The sequence below is a fragment of the Staurois parvus genome, unplaced genomic scaffold (assembly GCF_062004578.1).
Source record: "Staurois parvus isolate SC_StPar_1 unplaced genomic scaffold, SC_StPar_1.0 ptg000264l, whole genome shotgun sequence".
NCBI classification, from domain to species: Eukaryota; Metazoa; Chordata; class Amphibia; order Anura; family Ranidae; genus Staurois; species Staurois parvus.
In genome coordinates, this window is record NW_028318060.1 from 9764605 (window position 1) to 9776707 (window position 12103).

The 12103-nt window shown below is 38.4% G+C and overlaps 1 protein-coding gene across 1 annotated transcript in view; it reads left to right on the forward strand.

Annotated features, from left to right (window-relative positions):
• The window catches only part of LOC149459304 (CD109 antigen-like), a 48792-nt gene extending 42288 nt beyond the window's left edge, over positions 1-6504 (forward strand). The window contains exons 26-31 of the mRNA XM_089681306.1: positions 721-876; positions 1044-1109; positions 2284-2420; positions 2561-2711; positions 3225-3327; positions 6314-6504. Coding sequence (XP_089537432.1) covers positions 721-876; positions 1044-1109; positions 2284-2420; positions 2561-2711; positions 3225-3327; positions 6314-6504 — 804 coding nt within the window. The remainder of the gene's footprint in view (positions 1-720; positions 877-1043; positions 1110-2283; positions 2421-2560; positions 2712-3224; positions 3328-6313) is intronic.
• Positions 6505-12103: the final 5599 nt, after the last annotated feature.

The window sequence follows — 12103 nt, forward strand, 5'->3', positions numbered from 1 at the left end:
CTAGTCCATCTAACAATGCCGTCTCCACAGGCTGACAATGCTGCTGTCCTAGGGTGGCTATGTTGTTCTTCCATAACAGTAGTGAGTGTGGCCATGATAGGACAGGAAGCGTGTTACTAGATGGATCATCAGGTAAAAATAAATAAAAACAACAACAAATGCAGGCACCACACCTAAAGATTGGTACGCTGCAATGTATTAACATTTTTTGGTTTAGATATGATTTCATTTATACTAGTTAAGGGATAAATAGCATGGTCAAAGAGATGAGAGATATAGAAAGTCGTTTGAAAGTCTAAACCTTTTTTACTTTAATGCATTCTACGCATTCAGGTAAAAAACATGCCACAACCTTCTCCTCCCCTTCCCCCCACATCCCTAACTGTTTAACTGACTCATCTCACCATTCCAGTGCTTTTCTGGCTGTAGTGCCACTCTCCCCTCTTCCTGGAGGCACGGACTGCTGTGGGAACGATAGGTTCCTGCTGCTGTCAGTCAAAATTTTTATGTGTCTATGGATGCACACAACATGGCTTGGGAGTGCACCCGCACAGGTGCCCCCTTAGCACATGGTTTGTGAGGACGCCAGAAGGGGACTCTAGAAGAGAACAAAAATATCCTTTGCAATCACTTTATTTGGGCGTGTGAGATTAAACCAGACATGTTTTATTTATTAAATATTCATAATATTCTAAGTATTTAATTCTTGTGTCTTTACAGGATACAATTATGGCCTTGCAGGCTCTGTGTAAGGCTTTGGAGCTGTTTTCTCCTAAGGATACATCGCTTACTATGTCTATTTCTGGTTCAACTGCGAATATTCCAACACAATTTTACATCACCAATGACAATTTACTTTTGCTACATAGTCAGCAGGTAGGGATGCATTTTTATAAAATAGAATGTTATGATTTTTCTATGTTATATGAATACATTCTAAATTATCAGAAAGTGTATGTGCACACACATCTGTCCTTTTGTCCCATGAAACTTGATTTATTTTGTTTGTGATATAATATTCTTGTATTTTCTTTACCTATTAGATTAAAGTCTCCAGGCCTTTGTCAGTACATGCCACTGCTGTTGGAAGAGGAGTGGCTATTGTACAGGTAAGATCATTTGTAACTTGTTACCTAGTTTTTGTATTTTTTTATCTTCTGGATTTAAGCATTTCAGTTAAAGTGGACTTTTTAGTAACTTTTCAAATCTGCAAAAATATACTGCTGACATATTACAATATACAGCCATGGTAATTTAAAAAAATGCTGTGACCCTTATCATTAAAAAATAAGGCATTAGGTTTCAAACTCTGCCTAGGTTGAGATGATGAGATCTGTCTGGTGCAGGCAGAAAAAAGCATTTCCTCAAATGTCTCTCCCTCAGACTTGAACACTGTTTTTTTTGTAGGAAGTCACAAGCAGGGGCTGACTTGTGTGAGAGAATTGTGAACTCACTCAAGAACTGCACAGACACCAGTATTTGAATGACTGTTTCTTTAATGAGCAGGCATCCCAGTCCAGAAAGTGGATGTTGACCCTGGATGATGCCTGAATAAATATTGCTCCTTCCTTCTGAAGAAAACAAACAAACAAACAAACCAAAAAAACAGATAAAGACAAACACTTTAGGGGGAGTTCTGTTATCTCTGGGAGAAGCATTAAATGTCTAGCTCCATCAGGGATGCTAGGTCCAACAGGGATGTTTCAAACTTTTTTACATTATTTCTGCACTGTTAACAATTTACATACATTAGGTTAAATTCACAATGCCAGAATAAATATACTAATTTTAAAAAAAGTGACAGTTGTTTTCAGTGGAGTTCAATGAGATTTGAATATTACAGTCACTTGGCTAAAATCGGTAGTCTTTTTGCTTGTTTTAAAGTGGAGCGAAACTTACCTTTCCATTAATGGTCCCCGTCTCTTGCTGGCAACTTCTTCTGTGCGCTTGTCTTTTACTGTCCTCATTGGCTGGTGTGGGATGATGTCACACCTACACATATGCCGTGTTAATTACCAGGACACATAGGGACATTGCCAGCGATGTATGCCGAGCAGAGAGCATTGTGAGCTGGCAGGTTGGTGTATTTTATTGCAGAAGAGACATGCACTGCCTGTTCACAGTTTGTGACAGAGGAACAATAGTTCCACTTTAAATCTTTGTGAATTGATCCTCATATAATAAAAAAAAATTTTTTGAATGTAGAAAGTATTTTTAAATATTATTTTTTAAAGTGGTGATTATATTACGGTTCCTGACACGTTTCTCGATTTTTTATTACAGTTTAATGTAATGTACAACAGGAAGACATTCTCAAGGCGCAAAAGAAGCATTCCAGTAACAGGAGCATTCACATTAGATGTAAATGTGGAAGAAAATACAAACAATATTAATGTACTGTCTGTGGACATATGTACAAGGTAGGGAAGATCACCCACTTTTATAATTCCAAAGTATTAACGTTACCATGATTGTACATATTGTATGAATTACTTAATACATTGTTATGTGAGTCTGCTTTAATATTATTTGCAGTATTAAAATTTGTATTTGTCCACAGCTACCAGGGAACGGGAAATGAAAGTGGTATGGCACTTCTAGATGTTGGTTTCCTGAGTGGATTCACACTGAAAACTGAAGATTTTACCAGACCAGCATCTTTTAAACTGGTGGAGCCAAAAAAAGACAGAGTTTATCTTTATTTCGACTCAGTAAGTTAAAAAATACAATAATTACATATATATTTAAAGCCCGAAAATAGCCAGATGTGGCTGTTAAATATATGCAGGGCAAAAAGTCCTGTTTCTATACACATTAACTCTCTTCATCACAGTATTTTTCTTTTGTTATAAATGCACTCTTTCAAAATTACTGTGTCATTGCTGACACTTTATATGAGCGCCACAAGTATATATAGCTAGTATACCTTTTAACAAAAGATACTACAGTCTTAGAAAAGATAGTTTAATATCAGTTAGTTAAACCATTATCTATGTTGGTTACTTATAATAGGCAGATGCCCTACAGAGCCTTTAAAATTAGATCTGTGGTCTCTAGATTGGTGGCCGTACTTGTTATGTGGTATAAAGAAGATGCGCCCTGGTGGGGAAAAATCTACCAGTGCTCTTGTTTAGTTGATTATGATAAACTACCATGAAATGTCTTTTTTTTTTGTAAATGTTTTTGTGCATATATAAATTCAAACTTCTATGTATTTGTTCCAGCTGACCAATAATAAGCTTTGTATATCAGTTCCAATGGTTCGTTTTGCCATGGTAGCGGGTTCTGAAGATGCTTTGATTAAAGTCTATGACTATTACAGTCCAGGTAGGTGCTATCAAATGCTTTATTTCTGAGATTATATACAGTTATATTCACAAAAAAACAGTAAATGCAGCATCACTGATCCCACGATCGATTTGCATTTACTGCATTTTTTGCAGAGTGGAGTCTGTAGAGCACTGTACCCATAATTGGCACTTGCAAAGCTATCCCCCAGGTTTAGGTCCATAAGAAGGTACAGACTTGACTGGAGGAAGCAAGGTAGAACTACAGAGCGGTGAGGGAGGAGACCTGCCACAGCAGCAGATTGGGCTTGTAATAATTTAATGTAAATAATAACATGGTTATGGTGGCTGTACATGTGGAGCCAAGCACAGTTGCATGATATAAAAATCAGGATCACACCTCAATTAAAAAAAAAGGAAGCTGTATAGGTTTTGGGCATGGTGTATTCACCCAAGGTAATGTTACACCCTAACATAAATCTTGGTATAAAATGTGGACTTAGTCTTTAAATGTACTGAAAAAAAAGATAAGAAGGAAACAAAAAAAGCATGCACATGTTCTGTAAATAGAAGCTGAACAGTTTTTACAGACAAAAAAGCAAGTCCTAGTTAATTTTTTTGTGAGCCTATTTTACATGAAAACTTGGCAGGTTTACAGAAATGTGTAGAATAAACAAATAGGATGCTACACATGCAAGCACATCCTTTTTCAAGTTGTCACCTAGGGATTTGAGTATAAAAAGGTGTGCGGAAGAGATCATTTCTTTTTGCCCAGAGTGATCAGTCAGATTCTATGTGCTACTAGATTACAATTGGAAGCTCATAGTTTGGACAACATGATATATTTTTGCTAGTATACTAAACATTCTGGCCATTTTAGTTGCACTAACAATCAATTTAAATGTCTAAAGATAACTGATTATATATATTCAGCATGTTTAGTTCCTGTACCTCGAAACATTGATTAAATAGTTTTCACTGTTGTGGATTTCACAAAATGTATCATATAACAGAAACATACTGTGGATTGCATGATATTCTAACTATCAGCTCAGTTTTTCTAAAATAATATAAGAGGCTACCATCTGAAGTATTATTAATCCTTTACAACAAAAAAGCATTACTGCAGGAGACCAGCAGTACTGATATACCACAAAATAATGAAAACACTATCTAATGAAAAACAAGGGTACAGTGGGGATCGAAAGTTTGGGCACCCCAGCTAACAATTTGTATTAATGTGCATAAAGAAGCCAAGGAAAGATGGAAAATCTCCAAAAGGCATCAAATTACAGATTAGACATTCTTATATATGTCAACAAAAGTTAGATTTTATTTCCATCATTTACACTTTCAAAATAACAGAAAACAAAAAAATGGCGTCTGCAAAAGTTTGGGCACCCTGCAGAGTTAATATCTTGTACTGCCCCCTTTGGCAAGTATCACAGCTTGTAAACGCTTTTTGTAGCCAGCCAAGAGTCTTTCAATTCCTGTTTGAGGTATCTTTGCCCATTCTTCCTTACAAAAGTCTTCAAGTTCTTTGAGATTTCTGGGCTGTCTGTCACGCACTGCTCTTTTAAGGTCTATCCATAGATTTTCAATTATGTTGAGGTCAGGAGATTGTGAAGGCCATGGCAAAACCTTCAGTTTACGCCTCTTGATGTAATCCCCTGTGGATTTCGAGGTGTGTTTAGGATCATTATCCATTTGTAGAAGCCATCCTCTCTTTAACTTCAGCTTTTTCACAGATGGCATCAAGTTACCACCCAAAATTTGCTGAAATTTTATTGAATCCATTTTTCCTTCTACTCGTGAGATGTTCCCTGTGCCACTGGCTGCAAAACAACCCCAAAGCATGATTGATCCAACCCCATGCTTAACAGTTGGACAGAGGTTCTTTTCATTAAATTCTGTGCCCCTTCTTCTCCAAACGTACCTTTGCTCATTCCGGCCAAAAAGTTCAATTTTAACCTCATCGGTCCACAGAATTTGTTTCCAAAATGCATCAGACTTGTCTATATGTTCATTTGCAAAGTTCAAACGATGATTTTTGTGGTGAGGACGTAGAAGAGGTTTTCTTCTGATGACTCTTCCATGAAGACCATATTTGTACAAGTATCTCTTTATAGTGGAATAGTGTACCACAACTCCAGTGTCTGCCAGATCTTTCTGGAGGAATCGTGCAGTCAAACGTGGGTTTTGAATTGTATTTCTCACAATCCTGCGAGCTGTTCTGTCTGATATTTTTCTTGGTCTTCCAGATCTTGCTTTAGCTTCCACTGCTCCTGATGACTGCCATTTCTTAATTACATTCCGAACAGAGGATATTGACATCTGAAAACGCTTTGCTATCTTCTTATAGCCTTCTCCAGCTTTGTGAGCGTCAACTATTTTCAGTTTCAGTTTTCTAGACAACTGCTTAGAAGAACCCATGGTGCTGATTGTTGGGGCAAGGTCAGATGAGTCTGGGCATTTAAAACCTTTGAGATTGACATCACCTAGTCTTCCCAGACGATGATTGGGAACAATCCATGACACTGGCAGGTCTCAGCTTGGCAAAGGGGGCAGTGCATGCTATAAATTCTGCAGGGTGCCCAAACATTTGCAGACGCCATTTTTTTGTTTCTGTTATTTTGAAAGTATAAATGATGGAAATAAAATCTAACTTTTGTTGACATATTATAAGAATGTCTAATCTGTAATTTGATGCCTTTTGGAGATTTTTCCATCTTTCCTTGGCTTCTTTATGCACATTAATACAAATTTTTGGCTGGGGTGCCCAAACTTTCGATCCCCACTGTAGTTGTTAAAAAAAATATGTATTTTTTTTTTTAAGCAAACTAAGGGTTTATTTACCAATGTTTTTATCCAATATGCAACAACTGTCACCCAAGACAATCCAATCGTAAAATGTGTGAATCTTGGGTACAAACATTGAGAAATAGCCCATGTTTTACTCAGTTAGGGTTTACGTGTCTCTGAATGTGTATATTTCTTGAAAATAATATTTCTTCTTTGTTTTCCAGAAGTGACAGCAACACAAACATATAATTCTTTAACCATGAGTCAAATATCGCCCTGTGACTACTGTGGATCAAACTGCAATCTGTGCAGATCAAATGTTCCAGTAATAGTGAAATTCCCACCAAGCAATGCTTACAGACCTGCAATGTCAATGGTTTGGCTTTATGTGATTATTCTGTGCTACCTTCTGTAAATATCACCAATGAGACACTGACACTTCATTATTGACTAGACATGCTATTACCTGGCCATGTATGAACTTTATTCCTATATGTCTAAAAATATAACTGTAATTACATTAAGCCTAAAGGCTAATGGGCATTTCAGAGAGCATATTTTATTTTTATGTGTATATTTATTGTTCTTATTGAGAATTTTTATTATTTGTATATGGTAAATGACAGAAACAAAAGGCAAGTCATAATAACTTTGCATTTGCTGTGATGTTTGCTGGCTAATGACAGTTTGAATAAAAGCTGGATTTTTTTTTATTGTTGTTTAATGCATCCAACTGTCTATGACTATTCTAATTTAAATTAAAATACAGGAGACTCAAGTACAAAAATTAGATGTCCAGAACTAACAAGATGAAATTAAACCAGATCCAAAGTGTGCCCATTTATGGTTTCACTGCATAGCTTCTGAACCATTTATAGAATTATTCACATATACTGTATGTAATAAACTGATTTACACCTTTAATCGAAAAAGAAAATAAAAACCATTACACTCACATGAAATGAACAAAAATCTTCCCCACCCTGATGCTCAGTTTTAACTTCAGCAAGTCGTCTTCACCACGTCTACATGCTTAAATGCATTGGGTTGCTACCATGTGATTGGCTGATTAGCAATTTGTGTTACTAGGCAATTGAACAGGTGTGCCTAATAAAGTGGCCAGTAAGTGTATATTGCAAATATTCTACAGCCTAATGCAGGCATAGATAGTTTGGCTGTCGGACGATTTTTTGTCCAAAAGAATAGTCGGCCGATTTTCGCACTGTTAGTGGGGCAATGGCATTGGCCAATTTTTGCGTTCCTCCTCATTTCTTTTATTGGTCATGCTGGAAAATTTGCGCAAAAACGGCCGATTTTTGCAGTCATTGGTGGCAACAGAACGACCGATGTTTCGTTTTTCCGAGAAAAAATCAGCCAATAAATGAACCGTCTATGGCCTACATAAGAGGACTCATCTGTAGTGCAGGAAAAGACAAAGGGGAGTGTAGCAATCATGCACAACGAGATGGACGCGGTCATCCATTTTGCTCCAAACCCCTACATTTTGTATCTCTCTCCCAAATCAGATTCCTCCGATATCCCCCCTCCCTCTCTGTTGAGTGATATGTGGTCTGTTTGTTGCAGAGATCACAGGCAGCAAACTCATTGGGAGGGCGTCATGGCTATAAAACCCCCAGCCGAGCTGGTGGCTACATGCCTGTTAGCTCGCAATCTGGGATATCGTAAGACCATAAACCAAGTCCTTCACTGAGCTCAAAGGCATTCCAGGTAGTCGTAAAAACAGGCTTATATTTAAAAACTCACTTTTCCATTTATATCTTCAAATAGGACATAATTACATAAACAGGGAGCACATATTCGGACGGCTCACTTTAAGTCAAGTCGCCTGGTATATTACACCCCCTAGCTGGCATATACAGGAGAGCAGAATATTATAGCTCCTTAACCATCCAAGCAGGTATCTAATATTTCATATGTAGACGTTCAGCAGAAGATTCTGTGTATTAATCTACTCATGGATAGAATGTTATATGTACCTAGGAAAAGTTATTGGCCATAGTATAATTTGTGAAGGCTTTGGTCATAGCCTGAGCTCCCCACCTACACAACCCCCTCCCCAAATGAGGCGATTGGTTCTCTGCTTCAGGGAGACACCCTGTGGAGTTCCTAGAAAAAGCTAAGCTAAGCTGAGTTGAGAAAAGTTGAAGAATCTCCTCTTTTAACATCGGAACTAACGTTGGGAGATAAGGCATCCTTTTGGCTCATGAAACCTGATCTGCTTAAACCAGGACATTTGGTAAGTACTTTACCTCCCTAAATTCCTTTCTGTTATCTCTCTAAGTACCCCTGCTTCTGAAGAGCGCTACTGTGTGTGTGTTTTAAACTTCGGTATATCTCTGCCTGCGGTAACAGTGGTATACCGACGATTATTCAAACATCATAGTGTTATTGCTGATATTGCAGAGTTTCCTCTTTCTCTATACAAAAAGGAGGTGGTGGCAGTGTGAAGGGTTAATTGCTTAATTAACCTAACCCAGTAACAATCACTTCCAGGCTGCCGACACACAGGTTGTGGTCCATTTGCTGGAAAATCTTTGCGCAGGGTGCAGCTGGGTATGGCATTGTTACGCACGTGACAGCACGGTTTTAGATTGGCTAATCCTTCGGTCACGAGTTTGGTGAGAAGGGCTGGGGTCTTACGCCGCGATCGTCACAGGGAGTCTGATGTGAGCCTGTTAAAGTGATAGTAAACACACACTGTTTAATTTACAATATCCCTTCTCATTATGTACAGTATATGGATGATGACACTGTATTTATTTTAATAAAAACAAAATCTAAGTACCTTTTTCCTAATTGATATACAGCTGTTATATGACCCAGCCTTTCCCAGCTTTTCTGCAGGGGAACATCACCAGGAAGAGCTTGTAGTCCTCTGATGCTGGTCACATGTTAAAAAAACAGCTTTCAGAATACAGAGGAAAAATACATAATTATTTTCAAATAATGTTTTAAATTGTCATGCACATATGTATTTGAATTCAAATCTTCAATTTTTTTTGCAAAAACATGGTGTGGGCTATCTAGGGAGAGGTTCTGCCAATCATAGCCTAGACTGAGCCCCTCCAGGCATGTCTTTATGCTTAGAATCACAGGGAGGTCAAGCCAACATCAATCAACATGTAATATCCCTCATCCTTAGGGCTCATGTACACTGCAGCTGCTAAACTCATGTTTAGGAGCTGTTCAGCGTTCATTTCAGCAGCCCCTGAACTCACCCTAATGTTTTCCTATGTGTCTATGTACACATCTTCGCTTAAAGGCAGTTGAGTTTACAGTCTTTTTTTGAACGCAACAAACTTGCATTCAGATGTCGATTTTATCAGCGTTTCAAACGCAAAATGCTTGTAAACATGGCTAAATGCATCTAAACGTGGCAAATCGCATTTATAAACGTTTGAGTTTGAAATTTTTTTTTAACTCTTCCAGTTCCCAATGCTGTCCAGAGCCTTTTTTCATCATGAAAAATGCATGCAAAGAGTTTTCAATGTGCTCAGATGGACAAAACACTTAACAGGGGATGTTCCTACCAAGCTTGTCACACATTGTAATGACCAATTCACACCTCGGACCTCTCCCACCCTTGGAAACAAAAGATATATTAATGCCCATTCACACCTCAAATTCCTCATAAAGACCCCCTGCCAGGTCACCTTAATGACTCCACCAGCCACCTTTCCCACCCTTGGAAACAAAAGAAATGTTAATGAGCAACTCACACCTAGCTAATGTCAACACATATTGCTGTGTCTGCTTCTACTGTGTGTAGTTCTCTGAAACAGTCTGAAATAGTTAATAATTTACCACTTTTCAGTGCATTCTGGGCATTTGGGAGGTTCTCCTCTGCTTATCTTTAAAAAACACTTCTAAACGCAAATGCGCATAAACGCGTTATGCAAACGCGGCTTAACCTCCTTGGCGGTATTCCCGAGTGTAGCTCGGGGTAACATTTCAGTACCAAAAGCGGTAACCCCGAGCTACACTCGGGAATACCATGCGGCGCTGCTCCGGCATGTGTTCTTCACTTACCTTACCCTGCGCTCCCACGATGTGTCCCCTGCAGCGTCCCCGGCCATCTCCTCCGGCCGATGCCGGCATCCGGCTTCTGTGTCCTGTCCCTGTGACGTCGGGATGTACGGGCGCCGCCGCCGCCGCCGGCGGCGGGAAATTTAAAAATTTTAAAAATGTCATTTTTTTTTTTTTTCATTTTACACAGTAAAACATTGCTGTTTCAACCTATTTCACATACATTTGTCCCTAGTGCTTTGTCCTGCGCCCTGCCTGCATTTTGTCTGTTCTTTCTGCCTGGAAACTGAGAAATGTCCATGGCGTCCAAAAAGTGTCCCTTTAGGTCAAAAGCGGTTTAGATCAGCTAGAGAACAGCGATAGTAAATCAGAACCACTTGCAGAATTGAGTGATAATGATTCGTGGGGGAAATTCGTCATCAGAAACTGAAAACGATTTTGCGACTGAGCTCAGCAATGTGCGAACTTGGCGCTCTATTTCACATTTCGGTGTTTTTGGTTTGATTATATTATTGAATTAAATTTTTTATTATTTTTATATTATTTTTATGATTATTTATTAAATTATAATTTATGATTTTGTGTTTCAAATTTTATCATACCCGGGATGTTTACTAGACTCTTGTTCGTACAGATTTCAGTGAGTTTTTCCTAAAAATTACAGCCTACAATAAAAAAATACATATTTCCATGCAAAAAAATGGTACCGCTTTCAGCACCAAAAATCTGAAATAATCATACCGCCAGGGAGGTTAACAGACATTTTTTAACCTACGTTTTCCAGCAGTCAGTGTCCATCATTCAGAAATGTCCAGTGGACATGGGGCCTTAGTGTAGAACTCTTTAGGAGGCATGGAGGAGGTGGGGGGGAAAGGGCTGTCATTTACCAGGGTGTATATGTGATCTGACTCCATAGTCATGTGGAATGCACAGAAAAAGGAGGTAATGAACAGCTTAGAAGGGCACTGAAACTGGAGCATGCTCAGTAGATGACTACAGCTAGTCTGCAGTGAGGACACAGACAAAAATGGAGGCACAGTGAATATCAGGATCAACCAGTTTTGTTTTGTTTTTTTGCAGAATGCAGAAAATAAATCCCATAGTGACTGAGTGAGTACAGCATGTACTGACAGTTTTATATTTATTATAATGATGTGAGTTTAATTAAACTTTAACCACTTGCAACCCCTTCACAGTAGCTTTACTGTGACAGGACTTATCAACTTAAAAGAAAATTTTGAGCCTGCTTTCGGGTCTGGGTGTGCATGTCTGTGCCCACTGCTGACCCGCGGTACGGTTGGACACAGTGGAATTTTGTCCGCAGGTCCCAACCAATGATTTATGACTGAGACCTGCTGATTGGCTGTGTCCAATAACAACATAGAGCCCTGTGTTTACAAACTACACAGGGCTCTGTACACAGAGCAGTAATCTGGCTGTTTCTTCTTTCTGCAAAGCAGGGAGAAAAAACTGCCAAATCTCTTACTAAAAGCAGCACATATCACACACATTACACTTATTAGGCACACAGTTAACCTTTTAACTTCCTCTTGATGTTAATCCCTTCCCATCCAGTGTCATTAGTAAAGTGAAAATGTACAGAATTAACACCGATCACTGTATTAGTGTCGCTATTGATGTCAATGTCAGTCAGTTACTGTACCTCCCATCTAGCATCAGCTAGTCTGACACACTATCACAGTCCAACTAAAGTATAAGCAACTGACCGTCGCCATTACCACAGTTTGTAGATGCTATAACTTTCACACAAACCAATTAATCTACACTTCTTGGGATTTCTTTTTTTTTTACCAAAGACATGTAGCAGAATACATTTTGGCCTAAGGTTATGAAGAAATTTGATTATATTTTATTGGATATGTTTTAAACACAGAAAGTAGAAAATCTTGTTTTTTTATGTAAAAAGTTTTTAGTCTTTTTCCATTTATACAGTATATAAAAAAAAC